This window comes from Rhipicephalus sanguineus, chromosome 5, assembly GCF_013339695.2.
Source record: "Rhipicephalus sanguineus isolate Rsan-2018 chromosome 5, BIME_Rsan_1.4, whole genome shotgun sequence".
NCBI lineage: Eukaryota > Metazoa > Arthropoda > Arachnida > Ixodida > Ixodidae > Rhipicephalus > Rhipicephalus sanguineus.
In genome coordinates, this window is record NC_051180.1 from 117,765,626 (window position 1) to 117,791,014 (window position 25,389).

The following is a 25,389-nucleotide window of genomic DNA, read 5'->3' on the forward strand; positions in this document are numbered from 1 at the left end:
AACATAAAAACTCGAGTTAACATGAAAATCATGACACGCATGTCATGTACAGCATGACTTCCGTGCCACGCTCATTGAGCGCTGGCGGCCGTTTCGCTGGCTTGATCTACCACGAAATTGGTATTGCGCGACGTGACTGTGTGACGAACATAAAAACACGAGTTAACATGACAATTATGACACGCATGTCATGTACAGCATGACTACGTCCCACGCTCATGGGGCGCTGGCGGCGGTTTCGCTAGATTTATATACACCAAAATTGGTATCTTGTGACGTGACTGCGTAACGAACACAAATAACGCGAGTTAACATGAAAATCATGACACGCATGTCATGTACAGCATGACTTACGTGCCACGCTCATGCGGTGGCGGCCGTCGCTAGCTTGATCTACCCCGAAATTGGTATTGCGCGACGTGACTGTGTGACGAACATAAAAACACGAGTTAACATGACAATCATGACACGCATGTCATGTACAGCATGACTACGTCCCACGCTCATGGGGCGCTGGCGGCGGTTTCGCTAGATTTATATACACCAAAATTGGTATCTTGTGACGTGACTATGTAACGATCATAAATAACACGAGTTAACATGAAAATCATGACACGCATGTCATGTACAGCATGACTTGCGTGCCACACTCATGGGGCGCTGGCGGCCGTTTCTCTAGCTTGATTGACCCCGAAGTTGGTATTGCGCGACGTTACTGTGTGACGAACATAAATAATAGGAGTTAACATGAAAACCATGACACGCATTTTCCTCAATGACATACAAGACGATGTATGCAGCTCTTTGCTGGCTGCTTCGCATTACATCGATTCCCACAATGCGTGGGATCTGCCGGCTTTTTTGTATTTCGCGGGCTTTCTTTGCAGCTTGGAAAAAATTGTACACGTGAGACACTCTTTATCGCAAATAATGCAATGGGGGTTTAAGACGCTCTCGAACTTTGCAAATCCTATTTCTTACCTAAAGTCAATGTTTAGCAATTTAGTTAAATAATCCTAATTAACAAATTAATTACTAAACAAAAAAATGTCTGTAGTGCACAAGGTGGCTGTCAGCAATATGCAACTGATTTCATTCGCCTGCCTCTAATATTGTATTTTTTAACCCTTGGCTAAAGCGCGCATATATATAATGTGTGTGTGTGTGTGTGTGTGTGTGTGTGTGTGTGTGTGTGTGTGTGTGTGTGTGTGTGTGTGTGTGTGTGTGTGTGTGTGTGTGTGTGTGTGTGTGTGTGTGTGTGTGTGTGTGTGTGTGTGTGTGTGTGTGTGTGTGTGCCTCTGGCGCCATAATAAAAATGGCAGCATATGTAAGGCAAAAGTCTGCTGTACACCTGTTAATCAGGCCCGTAGCCAGGGGAAGCCGCCCCCCCCCCCCGGAAATTTTGATGATACATGGTGTTTAATCGAAAATAAATCACGAAAATAGACGTTTTCTCAAACAGTCAAGGCTTTCAGCAAGTGCCCCTCCCCCCCCCCCCCCCCCCCCCACCCCCGAAAAAGAAATTCCTGGCTACGGGCCTGCTGTTAATGCATTAAGTTATACAATCGGCGACCGCACTTCCTGCAAGACATAACGAGTCGCAGTGTGAGAGACACACAATAACCTTGAATTTCTCGTTCGATTCCAATGTTCCCCCCTACCCCCCACCCCCGCCCTCCACTGAAGCTTTTTGCACCTCACGTGGTGTTGCACTGCCTCTGGCATCCGCCCGCGTTTGACCGATCAACAATGCCAGATGATGACGTATTCGTGTGACGTCACAAATTTTGGCGATCTGTGTGTCGCGATGACGTCATCGTGTGACGTCATCATGAAGAAGGTCGCATTGGTTCTTGGACGGGGCCTTGCAAGACTTAGCGCGAGACCGTGTGAGCCTTGCAAGGTTTCGTAATGTCTCGCGGAAGTACGGGAGCGCCGACATAGGTTTTCGCCTTACACATATGCCTCGAAACATTTGCTTGCATCGCTGTCTCCACAGGTCTGATCGACATTCGTATGTGCAAATAAGAATAAAAATTCGGCAGATCCCACGTACCGTGGGAGTCGATGTTATGCGAAGCATGCGGCGAGTAGGTGACTGTGGCGTAACCTTTTTTTACTGAACGACACGTTCCAAAATGACGCTAATAATTTGTATAAATTTTATACGCACACTTATATATGTTGAAGAGGCGCATATGTGTTATATAACAAGTTGTTTACGGTTGGGTAACGCTGCCAATCGCAACGTTGGTATTACCAACACCAGAAGCGGTAAGCTTATATGTAGTGCTTATACGTGTCCCGAGAACGCACGCACGTTTCACGAACCCGTGTGCATGTGTGCAAGAAGTTCTTGACAGTTCTTGAACAAGGGCATCATCACCGTGATCAGTGAGCACCAGCAGCTGGTCATGACTTGTTATAGGATCCGGTCGTGATCGCGGTGACGAGGAGTCCATGTGTAGTGAAGTATGTGGTATAGTAGAGCTGTTGGAATTCGTCGATGCCTCGGTCATTTCGTCGACAAATTGTCTGTCGACAGAGCCGGTGACATGTCGGAACCTGAAGCCACCCTTCGCGTTGGTGAGGTATAGGCCGTCGAGGCTGGTAGGCCTGGATAGTGCTACGTAGACCAACATCAGTAAATGGTGTTTGTCGTATTTGTAGACTACCTGGGCGTATGTGGCCTACGTAGCCTAGTCTACAAAGCGGCTGTCAATCTGGCATCAACCTCGGTCAGCATGAGGCCATCGCCCAACCTCGTAAGAAATGAAGAGGACACTGCGTCGTTCTGGTGGACTAAGTGCACTTTACGGTGCGGTGATGTGGATATCATATGTAACTTTCGTTAATGTATTCCTCCGGTGTTGAGCAATGCTTCAATATAGCTTGCTGAATCATAGGAATACAACCTAATGTTTATTACACTGCTATAAAAGCGGAGCCAACACTGGAACTACAGACGTTAATCTGATATGACGCCTGTATCATATGTAGACATCGTAGGAGTATCATGTAGTGTTTATTGCTTTCTTGTAAAATTAGATAGCCAGAACCACAACCACAATTGACGTTGCACCGATATTACGCCTGCGTAGGCTGTTTTTCCAAACCAATTTATAGACCTGGCGTGGTTCAGTGGTAGAATACCTGATTGCCACGCAGAATGCTTGGGTTCGATTCCTGCTGGGATGCTAATTTTCATTCTTTCCATTCGTTGAGCCAACGCTGCCGATGTTGATTTTCCTTAACGCTCTAGCATTTAAGTTAACAATGTCTGTTCTCGCCGTTCCTGGGTCGATATAAACTGTCAATCACCTGTGGCGCATACCCGTACACCGCGGCCCGTGGTAAACGGGTATGTGCCACACGTGTCTAGTGGAAAGGGTTTGACGACGTACGCGACAAGACTTTAACGTTATTCATGTCATGACCCGGCAGTCATATTCGTCAAATCCTCTTACTCTCGCATGCAAATTTTGGTCTACACCAAGTTAAGGAGGCGATCATGAGAGCACCCAGACGTAGGCGGCTAGATAGATAGATACGTAGATAGAAACGCTCAAAGTGCCAGAGGTTCGCTAAGAAATGCTTCGCATTTAAAAGGCATGAGCAAGCTGGCACACGTCAGTGAACCAAACACCACTATTAAGCAGTTTGCGTTAGAGTGCACTTATTTAATATTAAACAGGACATTGACAGCGTCACGCGCTCATTACATTCCTTATACGCATTCACTTCTAACTGCGGCGTCATCAGCAGACTTTAGCGCTGGAGGTGGGGACGAGGTGGTGGCGTCCCAGATGCAGGCTGGGGCTGCTGCAGCTTTTTGCGCGTTCTTGACCGCATCATGAACAGTGGAGCACCTTGCAAACGTTGCACTTCGTAAGAACTCGGCTTCGCTCCGCCGGCACCGAACCGCACCACAGGACCAGCTGGGATCGGTGGCTGAGCGAACCACGGCGCCTGAGCACCGAACGCCCTCACATTCACTTGCGGGGTCATGGCTGATCTCGCCAGAGGCGGTGATTGCGGCACCAGAAAAGTTGGAGGTGGTGCCACGTTGGGAACCGTACTCGCGAAAGGTTGTACCGGCACGAGGGAATTCGGAGACGACACGGTCGGGATCGCTGTTGCCACTGTCGCCATAGGCGGTTGCGGCCAACAGTTTGGGAATACCATGTTCGGAACCGATGTGGTAGGGGCCGGAGCCAGGCGTGGCACGAAGAAGTTTGGGGGTACCACGCCGTCTGGAAAATACGGCACGCTCCGCCGTGGTTGCGGCGCTAGATGAGGAGGAGGAGGCACTGGATAGTGGCGTGGGACGAGGAAGTACGGTACAGGGTAGGCTGGAAACCACCCGGGAGTTACCGGTGTCCAAGGGGACGCAGCAGGCGCTGGTAGGAATTGGCTGTGGCAGACGGCACCGTTGAACCCTTGAGGCGCTCGATCGTACGTGGCACTCGGTCCCGCGGGCCATAGTTGTCCAGAGGCGTCCGCATTGGGATACGACGGCACGAGCTCGAACACCTCGAGCTTCTGCTCTACCGCTTCGACGGCTCCGCCGGAATCTTCGATTTGGAACGTCGGCGCACCGGACTCGATCGCTTCGGCCATCTTTAGCACGGTCGTTAGGTCTCGCACGCGAGCAAGCGCCCGGAGGGGAAGGAAAAGCACGTGCGGTGCTCGGCGCGACTTATGAGCGGCACGTGGGGGCATGCTGTTGCAATGTTGTTTTTCAGATATTGCTGTGCGGTAACATTTCTTCTTCTTCTTCTTCCGAAGACAAAATTCCCGTGTTCCTATATAGCAATCACAATCACAAGTTCCTTCTTAGCAATCACCAGCGGACACGTCCTCAGGAGTGACGTGCGTTCCACGCCGGCCGTGGTTCTTTCAGGTGATCGGCGACAAGGGACGCCGCATCTATACCTTTCGTCAAGCAACAAGCTGCGTTGGAAACGCGTCAGTGTCTGTTTTCGCAACGAAGATAATGAGCGCCAAATTAACGTGAGACAAGACAGCGTTGGACAGGACGAAGAAGGAAGGCCACTGGACTATGCGCTCGTCCAGTGGCCTTCTTCGTCTTGCCTCGCTGTTAATTTCGAGCTCATTTGCTTCACCATGAACTCGTCCAACGGCCTACTCTTCCAAATTTTCTGTGATGAGTCAGTTGCACCATGGTCCCACACACAGACGATAAAAACATTTTTATTGACGTGAAAGGAGAAAAGGGGACCAGGCAGGGGCGTAGCCATAAAGCGTTTTCGGGGGAAGGAGTCCTACTGCTCTTTATGTATGTTCGTGTGTGATTGTATCATGTGGCATGTATATATACTAGTGATGCAGAACTATCGGCAAATTGACTATCGATAGTATCGATAGTTTTTTTGAAACTATCGATAGTGTAAACAAACTATCGATTGTGCTACTATCGACATCGAATTGGTAGTACCATCGTTAATATTACTATAGCGATATTACTATATTACTGCCACGCGTGTTTATTGCTTTGTTTTGACGTATTCGGGTTTCACTCACAAAGACTGTTGTAACGTTTGACACAGACCGCACCGGCATGTTTGAGAAGGTTCACAATTGTTTGAGATCATTCTGTTAAAATTACGCGCCAGACGCGAATAGTCCAGCTTATTCGAGAGCTTACGCGAGCACCTGCGATAACGCTGGAAGGTTTGATGACTGATGTATAAAGAACCACGCGTTCCACCGATGATCATATTACTCAACGGCTGATGACTGCTCCCGCCCCTATCAGTGCGCAGCATGTATCGTTTGTATTTTGAGTTTTGATTTTCTGGACACAAGTTCGTCCAAATAAAGAGCTCCGTATTTCCTAGTCTTGCTGCAGCATTCTTCTTCCAACCAGAAAGCGACGAAGGCGCTGATGAATTTTCTCCGCTCAACCGACCTCGCTAAACGACTATGATGCTCCCGTGCTTGAGTGTGTGTGCGCTTTTCTTTTTTGTTACTCTTTTTTCCTTCCTTACCTTTCTATCCCTCCTTACCCATTCCCCAGTGCAGGGTAGCAAACCGAAAAACTTCTGGTTAACCTCCCTGCCTTTCACTCAACCTTTATCTCTCTCCCTCTCTTCACCGTCACAACCACGTGACAATACTATCAATAGTGGTGTGAATAATGATGCTGTTGCTGGCCGGCCATATTGCCAAAATATTTGCGATAGCCTACTACCAGCTTCGCTTAATTTATGAGCAATTTTTGGCAGATAAATTAATTATTTCCGCAGTCAAAATGGCGGAATATGTCCAATAATAAATTCGTATCCAAAAGCAACCGGTTACACCTTACAATTAACTTGGTATTTTTTTATTTTGAAATCATAAAATGCAATATCAATTTGAAGCCGCGCAGTCCTACCATATGTAAAGGCTTCCTTTCCGCTACAGCAGAACAGTTTGACTTTATGATCATGTGTCAGCAAAGCACTCTGGTGAAGAACACAAGCATGTCAACTTTCTTGCCCTTCAGCCTACTCCTCTGGCTCCACTATGTACCATGCGCGCGGAAAACCAAGTTTATTCTGCAGTGAGTCCGCGCTGTTGATTTTATACTATCGATAGTACCATTGAATTTTTTACTATCGATAGCGCTATCGATAGTATTTTTCCCCATCGATAGTGACTCAGCTATCGATAGTATCGATAGTACCATCGATAGTTCTGCATCACTAATATATACGCATACAAAATGTGAACATTTCGGGAGGGAAGGGGTTGGGGAGGCTGGAACTGCAACCTCCATCTGGCTACGCCTATGTGTAGACCGGGCACCGTGAGTCGGGGCAGAAGGAATGAAGAATGCAGGGGAGGGGAAGCAAGCTGGCAGCATTGCATTCCACTGACCGGCATTGAAATTGTGGTGCATTCTAATGTGAAACGTCAGTGCTGCGGGGCACCCATCGGTTTTTCTAATGGGGATAGAGGTACACAGATTTCAACAAAGCAGAAAACTGGGCGAGTTGATATGGATTCATCGTTACCGGCGAGCGCGCACTGAATGTGTTTAGAAAAAGTTTATTTCATCGTAGGACGCTACGAACACCGGGAAACAGTGTCCGTACAACAAGAACATTAACGTACACAAATGACTATTAACAGAAATGTCGAAGTCCACAGGGTGTCCCTAATGCATGCTACTAAGAACTAGCATACGCACACTGAATACGCAGAACGGTGCAGGTGGTTTAAAAGGTCCGTTTTCGCCGAAAGGAGTACTGACACGAATTTAAACCTTTTTCGGATTGTTGCTCTGAATAAAAGTACTGGTGTCGAGAAACCTAAAACGATATTCTGGTGCCTGGGAATACATCGATTATATTTTAATTACCGCTACCTTAAAAATACACTTTCGGTTTCGATATCGAGGGGGTGGCTTCTCAGTCACGTTTCATAGCAGTGCGACGTCACGGGGATACAGTAACTCGCGACGTACTAGCGGCAAATCCGTCGTCTGCTCGTGGTGCACATAAGAAACGATGAGTGGTTTGTCGTCCAGTGACCCTGGCAGTTATTTCTACGATTTAGGCTGCACGCAGGACGCATAACTCGCAAACTCGGGGGAGCTATCTTGACTCGTCAGGATAATGTCCATTGTAGTGGGGCTGGCTTGCAGATTGCTCAGCGACGAAAACTTCAAAGTCAAATTAAAATATTTTATACGTGTTCTCCGACTCCGGTGTGTGGACAGCGTTGACACTGCATACCAAGGAAGCAAAAAATGTCCCTTTTGCGATATCTCAAAATCGTGTCAGTACTCCTATAACGTCCCAAAACCACGATTTGATTATGAGAGACGCCGTAGTGGAAGAAGAATAACTTTTATTGGGGAAAAGGGAAGGGGTCTAGGAGCTAGATGGGTGGGGCCCCATGTCCAAGGCTCCACTGGCTTGTGCCGCCAGCCGGACATGGTCCAGGAGCGCTAGTTGCACCTCCGGGTCCGAGCTAGCGAGGAGTGCCTCCCATTGCTCCAAAGAGTTCTCTACCATATCTCATGGGGTTGCAGTAAAAGGCCAAATAAACTCAACTGCCTACAGCATAAGTACCGCCGTAGTGGAGGGCTCCGGAAAATTTGACCATCTGGTGTCTTTCACGTGCACCTAAATTCAAGTACACGGGCCTCAAGCCTTTTCGCCTCCATCGAAAATGCGGCCGCCGCGGCCGGGCTTCGATCCCGCGACGTGCGGATCAGCAGTCGAGCTCGAACACTATTGGCCTCGAGATCTTGGAGTGGCGCACTCTCGCGTGTGACGTCAGAGCGAGGACTCCGCTCTCAACCGCGCTGGCTTCAGGCGGGAACATTGTCGAACGAACAGCCTCGCGACGGTCAACTAACGCCTACAACGAATATTTTCGAGTGTAATCTTGAACTTGTTTTAGTTGCGGCCCAATCGCCAGGGCCAAGAAATCCCCCGGATGGCCGACGAGTGCGCCGATGCCACCGACCGCATTGCTGGTAAGAAAGTGAAACCATGTCAGGGGCATAGCCAGGGGGGGGGGGGGTTGGGGGGTTCAAATCCCCCCCCCCCGAAAATGTTCAATTTTGCTTGCGTATATATACAAGCACACATACAAACGCACGCACGAAATACATAAGGTATGGTTGAACCCCCCCCCCCCCCCCCCCCCGAAAAAAATTTCTGGCTATACGCCCCTGAACCATGTGTGAGTGTTCTCGCTCGTTATCGTGTTTCCGCCGTACGATACTGATTAGTTTGGGAGTTTCTTTCGATATTTTAGTAAGCGTGCCGTTCTCCAGCATCTGCAAGTATGTAGATAAAGCTTGTGAAAGGTCGCGGTGCCTCATCGAGGGCGAGGCGGTGTACGACGCAGGCCACGTTGTTGAATGCGCGGTCGAGGCCGTCAACGGAGATTGCATGACCGTCGCAGCTCTCGTCCTGCAAAGAAGTGCGCAAGTGCCGCCTTGTTGCACATCCTCCTGCTGATGACCATGATCGCAGTTTGTCCCGTAATGTTGGTTCAATGAGAATGATATTACGTCGTAGTTCATACTATTAATACTTCACAGAGGGGGAAGCGTAGGAGAGGAGGGGGCGATACATATCACGTACTGTCGCAGCGCATTGTCTTTAGGGAGCCTTCATGTGTGCACGCCCCCTCCGTTTTTAAAGGGGTCGTGAAAAGAAAATGAAACTGCCCGGTTGTAATTTTCCCTACTTTAACAAGGATTAGACATGCCGATTCCGAAATATTTCGGCACAATATTCAGTCTGTAATTAATGACGCCCGTTTGAAATCGCAGTTTAATTGAGCTCCCAAACGACTGTGCGGAACTACCGGCAGCCTTAGGCACTAACTTCTCTTATCGTGACGTCACAGTAAGGGAAGTTATAAACACTGCGTTAGCTTTGATTTGCTCTAAAATAATAGATTTATAGAAACCTCGAAAAGAAACAAATAAAAGAGCAACTTTTGCGCTCTGAGTTATATACTGTGCACACTGCACATACAGCACGTGACCTGCTTGCTTCCGCTTTCAAGTACTTCCGGGATCCGTCGCGTGTGTATTCTTGCCTTCGCTCGCTTGGTGCAGCGCCCCAGTTTTAGGGGCGAAGCTCCTTAATTCGCCCCTCGTAGTCGTAGTCGTAGTAGTCGTAGTGCGTAACCAGTCTTACGCTTTGACCTCCAAGGTGGTGCCGGTGGGAGATTTTTCCTGTGCGTTGTTGAACAATAAAAAATTCGCAGCGTGCGCGTTAACTAAAAGCCGAATTCTTCTGTCTCTCATTCCCCATTAGCAGCCATTGGCATGTTCCAGTAGGAAACGTTAGTAGAAGTAGAAGTGTAAGTGTTAGCTAAAAGCCGACTTCTTCTGTCTCTCATTCCCATTAGCAGCCATTGTTTACCTCCAAGGTAGTGCCTGGTGAGATTTCTCCTGTGCGTGATTAAACAATAAAAATTTTGTTCAAAACGCCGTTGATTGATGAAATAAACCAACGAAAGACGCCAGATGTTTTCTAAAAGCAAAACGAAAGAACGCCAGATGTTTCTAAAGCAAAACGAAAAGACGCCAGCTGCTTAACGAAAGACGCCAGATGTTTTCTAAGGCAATGGTTTTCTAAACAATGAAAATTCACAGCGTACATGTAAAATTAAAGTGAGCTGCAAGTCGTCATAACTCATCGATCCTTTAGTATAAACGCGCCCGATCTCAGGTTGGTGATGATGTACTGGGCAGAATTCACGGAAGATTCACGGTTTACCGATGAACCTCCGCAGCTTCGCCCACTCATCATCATTCACTCCGTGGATATGCTGTGATTTTTTCTCTTTCTGGTTGCGTTAAGTTGTGTTTTACGGCGTGTTTTGATGGCTTAGTCCTCGCTATGCCAACTGTGTGCGTCATAAATCCTTAAAGGCGTTAGGGTGACGTCTTTACTGCGTATGATGCTACTGTATGATGCTACGAACCTCGGCCAACTATGGCTCAACAAACATCGCTGCGTCGCCATGTTTTGTCGACGACAGAGATTTTAAATGCGAAGAATTTCTTAGCGAACCTCTGGCACTTTGAGCGTTTCTATCTACGTATCTATCTATCTATCTATCTATCTATCTAGCCGCCTACGTCTGGGTGCTCTCATGGTCGCCTTCTTAGCTTGGTGTAGACCAAAATTTGCATGGGAGGGTAAGAGGATTTGACGAATATTATTGCCGGGTCATGACATGAATAAATATAAAATCCTGTCGCGTACGTCGTCAAACCCTTTCCACTAAACACGTGTGGCACATACCCATTTACCACGGGGCGCGGTGTACGGGTATGCGCTACAGGTGATTGACAGTTTATATCTACCCAGGAACGGCGAGAACAGACATTGGTAACTTAAATGCTAGAGCGTTAAGAAAAACCAAGATCGGCAGCGTTGACTCAACGAATGGAAAGAATGAAAATTAGGATCCCAGCAGGAATCGAACTCAAGCATTCTGCGTGGCAATCAGGTATTCTACCACTGAGCCACGCCAGGTCTATAAACTGGTTTCGAAAAACAGCCTACGCAGGCGTAATAACGGTGCAACGTCAATTGTGGTTGTGGTGCTGGCTATCTACTTTTACAATAAAGCAGTACACACTACATGATACTCCTACGATACAGGCGTCATATCAGATTGACGTCTGTAGTTTCAGTGTTGGCTCCGCTTTTATAGCAGTCTATTAAACATTACGTTTGTATTCCTATGATTCAGCAAGCTATATTGCTCGACCCCGGAGGAATACATTAACGAAAGTTACATATGATATCGACATCACCGCATCGTAAAGTGCACTTCGTCCACCAGAACGACGCCGTGTCCTCTTCCTTTCTTACGAGGCTGGGCGATGGCCTCATGCTGACCGAGGATGATGCCAGATTGATTGACAGCCGCTTTGTAGACTAGGCTACGTAGGCCACATATGTCCAGGTAGTCTACGAATATCACAAACACCATCCACTGATGTTGGTCTACGTAGCACTATCCAGGCCTACCAGCTTCGAAGGCCTATACCTCACCAACGCGAAGGGTGGCTTCAGGTTCAAACATGTCGCCGGCTCTGTCCACAGACAATTTGTCGACGAAATGACCGAGGCATCCACGAATTCCGACAGCTCTACTATACCACATACTTCCCTACACATGGACCCCTCGTCACCACGATCACGACCGGATCCTGTAACAAGTCATGACCAGCTGCTGGTGCTCACTGATCACGGTGATGATGGCCTTGTTCAAGGACTGTCAACAACTTATTCCACACAAGCACACGGGTTCGTGAAACGTGTGTGCGTTCTCCATCACAAGGGCCAAGTATAAGCACTACATATCAGCTTAAGGCTTCGGGTGTTGGTAATGCCCACGTTGCCGTTGGCAGCGTTGCCCAACTGTAAACAATTGGTTGTATAACACATATGCGGAAGCTTCAACATATATATGTGTGCGTATAAAATTTATGCAAATTTTTAGCGTCATTTTGTAACGTGTCGCTCAGTAAAAAAAGTTACGCCACAGTCACCAACCCGCTGCATGCTTCGCATAACATCGACTCCCACGGTACGTGGGATCTGCCGAATTTTTCATTGGCTGACTTAAAGTGACGTCAGCTGTGTAGTTGAGGGGAACGTGAGAAGGGAATAGTAATTGTGCTTTTACAGCTATTAAATTAACCCGGATGATGAAACGAGTCGAGGTATAGTATTGAATGGACGGCCAGGATTACGAATATACACGTAGTTGAAAATTTTCGGAAAACGTTTCACGACCCCTTTAAGACTGGTTATGGGGGAGGGGAAGGGGGAGGGGAAGGAGGAGGGGAAGGGGGAGGGAAGGGGGAGGGGAAGGGAGAGGGGTATGGAAGAGTCAGGGAGAGTGGGGAAGTGGAGAAGGGAAGGGGAGAAGGTGAATGGAGAGGGAAAGGAGAGAGGGGTAGAGGACATGGGGAATGGTGAGGAGGAGTGGAGAGGAGGTGTGTGGAGAGGGTATGCGCTGTAAGGGTGGTCACGCCGCACACCACCACCACCACCACCGGACAGATACTGCCGTTTACTGCCGGCTGCCGGGAGATACGCCGGACAACGGAGACGTGACAAGGTTAGACTAAGAGGAGCTACGCCCCTAATACGCCCCTAAATGTGTCTGCACTGCCTCAGGTGAAAACTTTTAAAGCACTTTGCTAGGCGCGCGCTTGCCTTTATAAGTAAAATACGTATGCGCACCATCCAAATGCAGCCGTAGTCAGATATCCTGCGCCGCTCAGCTGAGCTCACGAGGCGCGCTTACGTGCGAGGCGATTCGGAGGCCGCGTCGTCGGCTCCTTGTCTAGGGGCCTTCGCGGCAGGTTGTGGGACGGCACCTCACCTGGTGTAAGTCGCCTATGCTTATAGCCTGCGTGCAATAAACGGCTTAAGTATTGGCGAGGCGATTAAACGCGGTCACAAGCTTACCTAAGAGTGACGCGTACGGTGGGTAGCAGAAGTCACTGTCCGCGAATAGATTGCTGCACACGGTCGATGAAGGCGTGGGGCGCATTCCCATTCTTAGCTTGACGATCCACTCCTTCTTCAGCTTCGGCTCCTTAGAGTAGTTGTGAAAACTAACGCCTTTTTCACGAGCGGACGAAGTACACTGAGGCACAGAGCAGTACTTCACCAATGCGCAGCACTCGCCGCGGAGACAAGCGGCCGCAGTTCTAAGAAACAAAGATGTAGTTATAAATGAACGTTAAAAGCAGTCCCGTGGTTGTTCGAACAGCGTCAGTAGCCACCATACGCAAAATAACAAATGAACTGCTTTTAAATGCGAAGCATTTCTTAGCGAACTTCTGCGACTTTGAGCGTATCTATCTATCTATCTATCTATCTATCTATCTATCTATCTATCTATCTATCTATCTATCTATCTATCTATCTATCTATCTATCTATCTATCTATCTATCTATCTATCTATCTATCTATCTATCTATCTATCTATCTATCCATCTATCTATCTATCTATCTATCCATCTATCTATCTATCTATCTATCTATCTATCTATCTATCTATCTATCTATCTATCTATCTATCTATCTATCTATCTATCTATCTATCTATCCATCTATCTATCTATCTATCTATCTATCTATCTATCTATCTATCTATCTATCTATCTATCTATCTATCTATCTATCTATCTATCTATCTATCTATCTATCTATCTATCTATCTATCTAGCCGCCTACGACTTTGTGCTCTCCTGGACGTTTCGTTAATCGGATGTATACCAAAATTGGTGTGTCATAACATGGCCTTATTACGAACATAAATGACAGGTCATATCATGAAAATCATGACACGCATGTCATGAACAGCATGATTTACATTCCACGACCTTAGGCTCTTGCGGCCGTTCCGTTAATTTCATATACACCAAAATTGGTACGGCGTGACAAGAATTTATGACGAACATAATGACTGGTCCTAACATGCAAATCATGACGCGCATGTCATGTGCAGCATGATTTACATGACATGGTCTCTGGGCGCTCGCGGCCGTTTAAATGAAGGGATATATACGAAAACTGGTATGACGAGACATATCTGTATGACGAACATAACTGACACGCGGTAACAAGAAAATCATGACATGCATGTCATGTATGACATGATTTACATGCCACGCTCATGGTGCGCTAGCGGCCGTTTAAGTAGATCGATATACACCAAAATTGGTATTGCGCGAAGTGACTGTACGAAGAACATGAATAACAGTTGTTAAGATGAAAATCATGATATGCATGCGATGTATGTCATGATTTACATGCCACGCTCATGATGCATTCGAGGCCGCTTCGCTAGCTTGATGTACACCAAAATTGGTATTGCGCGCAGCGACTGTATGACGAACGTAAATGAGACGTGGTAACATGAAAATCATGACATGCATGTCATGTATGACATGATTTACATGCCACGCTTATGGTGCACTCGCGGTCGTTTCGCTAGATTGATATACACCAAAATTGGTATTGTGCTATGTGACTGTATGAAGAACATGGATAACAGGTCGTAGCATGAAAACCATGACATCCATGACATGTATGTCATGATTTACATGCCACGTCCATGGTGCATTTGCGGCCGTTTCGCTTGCATGATATACACCAAAATTGGTATTGCGCGACACGACCGCATGACGAACATGAATAACAGGTAGTAACATGAAAAACGTGACATGATGTTATGTATGTCATGATTTACATGCCGCGCTCATGGTGCATTCGCGGCCGTTTCGCTAGCTTGATATACACCAAAATTGGTATTGCGCGAAGCGACTGTATGACGAACGTAAATGAAAGGTGTTAACATGAAAATCATGACATGCATGTCATGTATGGCATGATTTACATGCTATACTAGTGGTGCACTCGCGGCATTTCGCTCGTTCGATATACAGCAAAGTTGATATTGCGCGATGTGACTGTATGACGAACATAAATGAGAGGTCTTAACATGCGAATCATGTTATGCATGTCATGTACGGTATGATTTACATGCCACTGTCATGGTGGGCTTCCGGCCGTTTTGTTAACTGGATATATACCAAAATTGGTATGGCACGACACGAGTGCGTGATGAATATAAGCGACAGGTCATGCATTGTATATACCAGAATATACGTTTCATTGTCATGGTGTGTACTAGATTGTGCATGCATGCGTGCATGGCAAACATGCGATATATGGTGGACTAGATGCCATGGCATGAATGATTTCATTTGGCTCAAAGATGAACAATGCGATGTATGCAGTTCTTTGCTAGCTGCTTCGCATTACATCGATTCCCACAGTGCGTGGGATCTGCCGAATTTTTTTGTTGAGATTTACCACAACACGGCGCTGGGCCTACGTAGCAGACGACAGCGCGCGAATCCCCGCTCTGACGTCATACAGGCGCCGTTCGCAGCGCCGCCATCGGTAGCACACCAGGCCAATAACAGACCACCGCGGCGTGTCCGGGCTGCTCTCCGCTCGCGCGGTCGTGCGTCTCAGCGGTATAGTTTTGTTATCGCGTAATGTTGCGTGTGCTTTGCATGCTCATGAATGTCGTTCTAACGGAAAGTTCGACAAAATTCCGCGTCTCTGCTATGTTGCCGGATGCCTGAATGGTGTGCGCCGGCTTGAGCGACAGCAGCACCGGAAAAGAAACCGACGTGACTTTCCAATGGGTGCCGCGAATAAACCCCTACGCCGATGTCGCAGAGAGCCGTGCCTCTACGACAGTGTGCTAAACAGCCAAGAAAACCGCAGCGTCGGCTGCCGGGAAGTAAAGACGGGCAACGTTGGGAAACGGAAACGTTACGTAAGGAGGCCTTTTCATGCGGGCGATTTGAAGTGCGTTAACGGTGTGCGGACCACTGCAACGCGATTTTCTTTCAAAATACGCATGTCCTTGGAACAAAACAGTCATTACGAGGTTTCTGGAACGTTATTTCAGCAATCAACGTGGACTCCTCGCACGTGCGTCGTCATAGCAACGGACATGCGCAGTGTCGGTTTGTTCTCCCGCGCACCCCTCTCCATCGGTCAGCGAGCGCATCGATGCCTCAACTCCTGTCACGTGACTACCGCGCCGGCAGTCCGAAGAGAAATGTGGACAGCGTGCCGCTGCTTGCCGCGCTGCAGGGACACCGCCGTGGCATGCTTTCCGCAGTAGTTGCTGCTATTGTCTCGACAAGCTTGGTTTAACCGTGTGCATGCGACCACGGCATCTTTATTGTAAAGACGCCTTAAAGGGCAGAATTTTTTTTACAGTCCAGAACTCGCATCCAGCAATTGAAAAATCTTCGCCGAGCCTTAAACTACAGAATAGGTTCGAAGTCACGGTTCAGCGGCTTGGCAAGTCCTATAAACGTAGCCGTCGAACAACACTGGAAGCAGGGACCGTTTGGAACTAGAACGCCGAAGCCTTCTGGATTGTCCGCTCTCCGCATCCACGTGATCCTCTTGTCGGTATCTGCGGCGGCAGAACTTCGGTAGTGGACGTGCAGGAGCATGAGACGAGGTAGGCTGGTACATAGGGTACGCACGGACATCCCGGCTGCATCGTCCGATAGGGGCGCCGCCGATAAAAGGTACAAGTACGCCAGGCTGGCAACACGGGAAAGGTTGTCCTGCGGTAGAACAGTATGCAAACGCTAACGAAATGTACTGCTTCAGGGAAGAGCACATATCGGAAGCGTTCCAACAGCGATTCCAGTTCTATGCTCGTATCTATTGGCTTTAGATCTTGCGGCCTGTGGTAAGGTTAAGAATAAAGTATGCGTATTCAGATATAGCGCTAAGCCCTAGAAAACCTAAATGAAGCTAATAGTTTGTCACCTTAAGTGACTAACAACGATGGAACATCAGTCGGTAGTGTATTTTTTTGCGAAACAGCGTTATAGAAAGCATTGTTTTCTTGTGCCATTATACAGACCGTCAGCTAGGGTTCGTAAGCCCACAACTATGCCGTAACAAAGCTGCAACAGCGACTGAAGTAACAAGGAATAATATCTGGGATTTTACGTGCCCAAGGCACGGTATGAAAGCAGCAAGAAATGCATCACTTCCGGTGTCGCCAACAAGTTTAGAATACGGAATCTGCGATATCGCCTTCATCGTGGCAACGAGATGACGATTTGACTAAACAAGCAGACATACCAGCAAATACGCTTCGGTGAAATCCAGATGGTCGCCGCGAAGCACGAGACATTCCAGCGCGCTGCTGTTCGCGAGAAGGGCAACGAAAAGCGCGTAGTTTAGGTTGGCGGGCGAGGAGCAGTTGGAGAGCCGCACTGCGGTCGTAGGGCTGCAGCTCTTGATGAACCACAAACACACGTTGCCATGCACGTTGGCCAAGGTCATCCTCGCAAGACCACGGCGAAATGCGGCCTCGGCGCCGTTGCGTATTTCTATCACATCTTCAGGGTCAATCGAGTACTTGCCGAAGCAGCCAGCACACCGAGAAATGTAGTCCCTTACGTCAATGCGCATGTCAAGTTCTTTAAAGTCGGGGCAGCTTTGAGCTAGACGTCGCAGAGCTGAAGGTCGGCGAAGTCCGCAAGGCGACGCCGAGAGCGACTGCAGTTTCTTCAGCGACCCATCCTGAAGCAGTTGGGTAAAGTCGAGATCAGGGCCGAAATGGAACGAGCTCAAGTTAAGCTCGACGATGTCCCTGAGTGCCGTGTTGAAGAAGTGACGAAGGCTGCCGCGGTATGCGCCGCCTGCCGTCGGGTAAACTACGCTAGAGGAGTCTGCGGGCAGTAGCGTAAGACAAAGTTTGCGCACGTCCTCCCAGACGTGCCCGAGACCGGCCAGGCGAATCCACCATGCCGCGTCTCCTTCGGCGCAGTCGACGGCAATGACGACCACCTGGAACGGCAAGACTTGTCGTTTACTGCAACCGTATGCGAGGTCACGGAGTCGAACGCAGCTCCACGATGGGATCGACTTCCTGTGGCTAACGTTGGCACAGACGGCGGCGAAGCCAGTGAAGTCCAATGGGGCGATCGGCTCGACCTGACAGAACGGCGGCAGTTCAGAGGTGAACGTGAATGTTTCCAAAAGGACGCCCTCTGCAAGGATGGAGCGGCACTCCAGAAGAGCCGCCCAGAAGGCTCCACGCAAGAAATGCACGTGCAGATCATCCATCTTCGGACAGAAGCGCAGAAGCTTCGAGAGGAGCGGGAAGTTTTGGTCGTTGCCCACTTCTACGTACATGCGGCGCACGGTGGAAGGGCCGTTCTCACCTTGCGACTCTATTTCTCGCATGCGCTCCAACTCGACCTCCGCGCCCGTCTCGGACACCAGGGAGAACTCGACTTCGACAAGGTGCCGCAGCCGCTGCAGCATTAACATGAGGAGGTCGCTCGGCTTGAGGGCGCAGTTTAGGCACCGCAAGGATCTTAGATGCGTGCATTCGTTGATGTGTGAAATCAGCTGGTAGGGCTGAAGAAGAATGCAATTCGTAAGGTCCAGTTCGCTTACGTCCGATGTCGCACCGACGTTTTCCAGCTGCTCGACCAGGCTGTCGATCCCAAGATTAGGGCGCAGACGCACCGTCATTTCGGTGGTCACTCGAATGCCTCTTGTTCGTCGAACTGTTCACGTTAGTTGAATGACAGGTTCGGGTTGTGAGCCAAGATTCACGTGCACGGAACTTTTCAGATGACGTTCATTGGTGGCGTGATATATATATACGAGTTACAGAACGTGACGTCATGCAGGGGTGGTGGTCTTGTCATCGTTTTCGAAGGGGGCAAATGAAATATTTCGATGAGCTCTAAAGGGTCGCGCGTGTCGAATTTTCTGTTGTTACTCTGCAAAGAATTTTCTGCGCAAGCTGCATGCAACATTGTGTCTAACCTACTATAACGAGAGTCACGAACAAGTTCTTCCGCCAGTCGCTACCATCATGGCTCATTACTGAAAGACGCTACTAGAGCTTACTGTAATAGGGGTACAATCGCGGAACGATGCTATTTCTGATTCCTATGCTTTTCATGCTTTTCGCGCTTGGCCAGTAGTCAGAGCGACGGTCCGTCCGCATTATCAACGCGATCAGCCAGGCGCGAGTGGTGGATGATAAGAATAGCATAGAACATGGCATAAGGCATCGCTCCGCGTGAGCTCCCCAGGGGAGTGCTCGGAACGAGCTTTCGAAAAGTGAAGCCCAAACAGGGTCAAGCCGCTTGGGGCGTAGCGATCGGTAGTCTGCAATAGGTTGTCGTTTAAAGGGCCCGTAAACCACCCAGAGGTCCAAATTTAGTTGTGGCATTGCAGTTGTGCACGAGTCTACAGCGAACGCTGGCGGAGTTGCACACGTTTTCTCGTTTCGTTCTTTCCCTCGCTAGACTGCGTCCGTCGGCTCGTCTATCCACTTCTCCGAGTGCCCTTCCTCAGCGTCCGAGTTGGAAACGCAAGAAGCGCGCGCATCTGCTAGCAGAAAACAGGCTCTGGGTTCGCCCACTGACAGCGTCTCTTGCTCGCGACGGCACCTAATCACACAGGTGACGTCATGACGGCTGTTGTCGATAGAGGAAAGGCACGGAGAGGAGCACGCGGGCGTCTGTTGGTGGTTTAGGGGCCCTTTAATAATCGCGTGCGGCTCCACCAAAGTGGTGCAGAGGCAGAATGCCCGGTTCCCACTCGAAATGTCCGGGTTCGAATCGCACCTTTTAGATGAAGCGTTTTTATATTTTAGTGTAACTTGTCATAGCTGTATTGTTTTTTTTTTGTTTCTTAAAACTAGCTTCAGTTGCTGCGTATTGCTACAAAAAGTAACGTGAAATGTGTGAAATAGAGAAAATTTGACAGTGAGGATGGATGGATGGATGCTATGAGCGTCCCCTTGACAAGGGGGCGGTGACATGTGTGCCACCAGGCCGACAAAAAAAAAAGCTTTTTTTTACTCCCCCCCCCCTTTTTTTTTACGTTGGCGTAATGCCCTGTCTACTACGATGAAATCAATCTTACTATAGAAAAAAACAAAAACAAATTCACAGACCAGTTCTCTGCCTCTTATGGCAGAATGTCCTTACTTTTCCCACTATTTATTCTTGTTCTTTCTCTCTAGTTTTCTGTCACCAATACTTTAACCGTCTCTTACTTATTTCTATCGCGGGCTTGTTCAGCTTTCCAATGTTGTCCCGAAAACCCAAGGCTTCATGTAAGCTCGTGCCCAAACGCACACCTGGGTGGATATCTCGACATTTAGTCAGAACATGCTCCGTCGTTTTCTTATCATCCCCACAGCATGTGCATTGTTCTTCTTTACTGAATCTAAGGGTCTGAACAGCGCCTCTAGTGGAGACCGCCGAAATCGAAACTGAGGGTCCGTGGCCTCTGAAGTTGTCCGCCGATCGAGCGCCAGTAGACATTCACATTCTCGGGGGCCTAGATTAACACTTCTTTTTTCGGGATAATTTGTAAGCTTGCGATGCCAGGTGTCGCTTATGTTTGCCTAAAATTCTGACAACCCTTATGATAACACGCTGGAAAATTTTCAAAACTGCACCTTTTATTGTTGCGTATTAAAAAAAATCTGGCTTTTTCCGCCATATGATAGCGTTGATTCTCAGTGGTCATTAGAAGCAATGTTATGATCCGTCGGTTCTCACTAGATATTGGCTGTGCGCGGCCGTAACCTCTTGAAGGAACAAACGCGCAAGCGATGGTTTGGTTATGTCATGAAGCATAGTTTGAGATTGGGCTAGTTGGTAATCCATCTTGCCCCTTGTCCGTTCTGCGCTGGTTGTTGAAGATGAGTATGTCATGAACTTTTATGAAGATTGGTTCACGTTTACTCAAAGCCATCCCACATGGTCTGTTCAACGCTGCAGGTAGCCCGCGTCGGTCCGGAACTTTGCGAATACCATGTGCACTGTTTGCTGGAAGCAAACTACATATAGCTATGTAAGAATACAATAAAAAAACTCATAGGGTCCCTTATGCATTCGCCTAAAAGACGACTCGAAGGCGAAAGCCACCCTCGTCTTTTTTCTTCCCAGTCGATGTATCCTCCCCCGGCCCCTTATGAAAGCTTTCCGCACCGATCGGGGTTTTACACTGACCCCAGGATCGGAGGCATTCCAAGCTGTCCGCACCTCACCTCGTTTTGCACTGCCTCCGTGATCGGCCCACCTTAAAGGGGCCCTGCAAAATTTATTCAAGTAACTATCGAATGACTTCACTGAGGAAGTTTATTGCCTCACGAATCGACCGCCGCAAAAATTTTTAGAATTCGTCAAGTACAGAGATTTGTCTTCTCTTTCTCTCTGCTCTCGTCCCGACGAACGCGCTGGAAGCTAAGCAGGGAGGGATGGCACGGCGGAAAGAAGTCACGTCACGCACGCGTCATGGCCTACACTTTTTCTCTTTTTTTTTTCTTTGAACGTGCGGCTAACCTTCAGCGAGATTGCGAGCGCGGGCACGTGGCGGCCTCCCGCGGCGGGCGCAGTAACTATGCAGTCCACGATGCTCAAATCAGTCAATGGCCGTGAATTTGGGCATATGGCGCGGTCATTTGAGTATATGGTATCATTTGTAGAGAGAAGAGGGAGCGATATCTAGCTGATTTTGAGAATTAATTGTAAATTCCAGGCCGCATGTTCTTAGGAGCCTCGACTACCGATCGGCAGCGTTTGCTGACCATGCCGAAAAAGTGTTGCAGGGCCCCTTTCAGACCAAGCGACGATGTCACGTGATGACGTCATAGTGACGTCACAAATTTTGCCGATCTGTGACGTCATGATGAACTCATTGGGGACGTCATCGCGTGATGACGATTTATGCATCACTCGTCTTGACGCCGACACCGCGGGACGCCGACGGTTGATGAGCCATTAAAGGCTTTCGCTCAGGGAAAAATAAAGTTGCGCATTCATTCATTCATTCATTCATTCATTCATTCATTCATTCATTCATTCATTCGCCTTAATAAAACAAATAAATACACGAATGAGGGCGAGAATGTGAAGGAAAGAGTAAATCGTAACTCGAAACGTCCTGATGCAACATTAAGAATAGCGCGTTGCTCGCCAGTCTTTTCATTTTATCTGCATTTATGATAACAGTTTTTTGTGTAGACAGCACAGGAAAGTAAGTAAAGAGAAATAACATTTACAACCACAGTCGTTTAAAAGCTACGAGCCGCAGAAGTTCATCATCCACCACTGCCATTACTAAAGGCGGGAAAGATGGCTTGGGAAGGGGACCCATTCTCGATCAGCTCTGCGCAGAGGCGGTGTCGTACCCGATGAAGTTGAAACTGAGGGGCGACTATTGCTAGTTGAAAACTTTTCCCAATACCCCGCCTGGGCGACGTGAAATACCGTCGGCCGAGGCAATTTTTGGACGGTCCTACGGGGCCTCGTTAACGAATATAAAGAAAGAATAAATATGGAACTCGTGGTTCGTCCAGACATCCGGTCGTCCTTTCAAGGGAGCTTGCGGGTGCTGCTAATCCGGAGCCAGGCCTAACCAGCGGGAGGTGCGGCGCGTCGTGCATGGTTGCCGAAATAGTTAGGCGAGTAGCATTTCGAAAGAGGGCGTACAGTACGTAAGTGCACGAACACTGCCTATTGAAACACAGGAGGGAGGCCCCGCGGTAAAGTAATATTAAACCACGTGTTTTGTAATGCGATACTTCAATTTTACTAGTCGGTCTCTAGATTTTTCAAAAAAAAAAATCCGTTCCTCTGATAACTGTGTTTTTTTTCGTCAGATATGTCTTCTTTCGCCTATGTTTCCCGTTCAGCTATACGGCAGGGCGCCGCGGCCACCGGAGAGAGATGACACTACATGCACATTTCCCCAAATCATGGTCATATGGACTAGGGGCGTGGCTAGAAATGCTTTTTCGGTGGGGGAGGAGGGGGGGTGGGGTCAACCATCCTTCACGTATGTTCGAGCGCGTGTTTGTATGTGTGCGTTATATATAGACCCTTTTCATAAATACGCCACCTGACGGTGAGCTTTTCGTCAGTTTCGCTTCGCAAAGGAGCGTGGGATAGCCCGCGCCATCGTGAGGGCATGGAAAGCGAGCCGTCAAATGTGTGAGTGCTGTGAAGTTTGTGTTGGTGGCTAGTTCTCCGGGTCACCCGCTGAAATCTCACCGTTTGCGTGCTTGAACGAGCTCTTAGTACTCTCCGTTGGCACTTCTGAGGTGCTTCCGATGCACAATGAGCAACATTTTGTACCCTCCAACGGGTTGGACGAGCAGTTTGGCTCGACTGCCGCGGTTGCGGGACCGTGACCACAGCCAACTCGCGTGCGCGCCCGGACCGAGAAAAAAAGGCTCGCCGAAGCTACAAACTTCTCGCCGAAAGCTACAAACTACAAACTTCTCACCGAAGGAAAGGAAAGACGTCACTGTCGCGGAACTATGCCACCGCCGCAACCGGTGAAAATCCTGTCTGCCGCAAGCCACACCACGCAACTATTTTCCAGACGCCACGCGTTGGGTATATTTGTATGCAGTGGCGTAGCCAGGGGGGGGCACACCGGGCCCGTGCGCCCCCCCCCCCGAAAGTTTTTTTTGCCATGGCATACAGTGCACAAAATGACACTCGACCACATCTGCCTGCCCCGCCCTCACTTCAGATCAAGGTGGTGCGCCCCCCCCCCCGGAAAAAAATTTCTGCCTACGCCCCTGTTTGTATGTACTAAATGAACGGTACGCAACTTCATTTTTATTTTTTCTGGCTGGCCTGACGAACCCTCGCAGTACTTCTGCACAAACAATCTATCGCAACGCACCGCATGCAGGCACTCGGGAGAAGACTATTCATTCGTAAAAGCAAGGCCACATGGCACTGTGAAATAAGCACGTCCGTTTCTGTAGCGCGTTTACAAAACGGCGCCCTTCCGCCCGTTCGTTTGACATCACGTACGGAGAGAGAGCACGTGCGTTTGTTCTTCAAGTTTTATCGCGTACCTTATCGCTGTTCTCGTCGCGATATCCTCGATGGTACACATGGGAACGCAGCACGTCTGCACCATTGCAGCACGCCGTCTCTTTTTTTTTTTTATTGGCGCCAGTATGCCCTACGGCATAAGTTAAATAAAAATAAAGAGTTCAGTTTCGCTGATAAAGGCCAGGAGCGGTCGATGCAAAGGCCCGTGCGTCCAGCGCGTTAAGTCGGGTGGTCGACCGGGGCGGTAGCCAAGGCCTCGTAGGTGGCGGGTACGAGCCTTGTCCATACGAAAAACGTTTGACAGTTCACGATTCGGCGGTGCTGAAATGTCACGCACTGGCACGTTGCCGAAGCCTGCGTCGTCTGCTGCGGTGCCCTCACAATGGCGGCAGCCTGTAGTTTATGTGCGCGGCGCTAGGGGCGCCCTTTTTCGAAAAGGGTCTATACCCATACAAAATCGAAAAATTCCGGGGAGAGGGGGCGAAGGAGGGTTGAGCCCCCCTGGCTACGCCAGTGATGTGGACATAAGATAGGTTGATGATGATGAATTCGGCACTTGTTGGAACAGAACCTCATACAACCCATGATGAGGACCTACACCTACCTCGAACACATCGAAACGCCTTTTCCGGGCAATAACTACAGTAACAACGAGAGGGCGAATAACCTCCCCTAGAATCATTTTTAGTCTTTAAAAAATCCAGCCAGCTCCACTTCGCGAACACTGTCGAAACAGCGAAGCCGATGCCCCTCCTTCATCAGGCTATCGCACTTCTATGTTTTTCAAGTCTTCCCTTAGTTGGCTCTTTGATTCGACCTCTCTTGCACGAACACCGCGGTTGGCTCGGCGACGACATGCCCGTTCTCGCGTCAGCTCTCGTTTTGACGCTCACGTCGGGCGGTTTCTTCAACGAGAAATGTTCGCCATTCTGAAAGCGCGAACTCCTGAACACTGACATTGACACGCTCTTTTTTTGTACTCCACTGAGCCCCACCCTCTCCCCATCTTGGCGCGTTTCTCGAAGATTCACCCCTCCTCCGAGCCTCGACATCCTCCGCCGTCACCCCTCGCAGCACGGCCTAACTCTCGCCTCATCCTTATTTCTAAGACACGTACCCCTGCCACGGGAGAGTTCCGTGAATAAAATGACCTGCGACAACACCTGTCTGACCCTCCAAGACGCTGCGACAGCTGCAGAATATATGATAACGTAAGCTTTATAACCTATATACCAGACACCACAGCTTTCCCGCCGCCAAGCGCGAGAATTACTGTGCTTTTTATACAGTGGTCAATCCGGTCAGGCTTTCGGATGTCCGCCCGAGATTACTTCCACGCCTTCTTCTTATATTTAAGTAGGTAGTGTATATGATTCATTCTTGCGCATCGCATACTATGTATGATAAGAGAGCAGGCAATCTT

General features: G+C 48.8%; 2 protein-coding genes and 1 non-coding gene across 3 annotated transcripts; 1 reads left to right on the forward strand and 2 right to left on the reverse strand.

Annotated features, from left to right (window-relative positions):
* Positions 1–3,768: 3,768 nt before the first annotated feature.
* Positions 3,769–4,620, reverse strand: LOC119394932 (uncharacterized). Its single transcript, XM_037662230.1, has one exon. The coding sequence runs from the start codon at positions 4,618–4,620 to the stop codon at positions 3,769–3,771; it is 852 nt and encodes a 283-aa protein (XP_037518158.1).
* An 11,579-nt stretch (positions 4,621–16,199) lies between these two features.
* LOC119392941 (uncharacterized) lies at positions 16,200–18,704 on the reverse strand. Its single transcript, XM_037659845.2, has 2 exons — positions 17,212–18,704; positions 16,200–16,682 (listed from the first exon to the last, which is right to left on the reverse strand). Exons 1-2 carry the CDS (start codon positions 18,613–18,615, stop codon positions 16,371–16,373), a joined length of 1,716 nt encoding a protein of 571 aa, XP_037515773.1. The 5' UTR covers positions 18,616–18,704; the 3' UTR covers positions 16,200–16,370.
* A 3,573-nt stretch (positions 18,705–22,277) lies between these two features.
* Positions 22,278–22,419, forward strand: LOC119395207 (U4 spliceosomal RNA). Its single transcript, XR_005184211.1, has one exon. It is a non-coding gene; the product is annotated as a U4 spliceosomal RNA (small nuclear RNA).
* The last annotated feature ends 2,970 nt before the right edge of the window (positions 22,420–25,389 follow it).

What these genes read in the sequence shown, in the direction of transcription:
- LOC119392941 (XM_037659845.2), bottom strand. Translation starts at nt 18,615, where the DNA reads ATGACGGTGCGTCTGCGCCCTAATCTTGGGATCGACAGCCTGGTCGAG. An exon ending in TCACCGAAGCGTATTTGCTG is followed by an intron (nt 16,683 to 17,211) that starts GTATGTCTGCTT and finishes GTTCTACCGCAG; the next exon opens with GACAACCTTTCCCGTGTTGC.
- LOC119394932 (XM_037662230.1), bottom strand. Translation starts at nt 4,620, where the DNA reads ATGGCCGAAGCGATCGAGTCCGGTGCGCCGACGTTCCAAATCGAAGAT.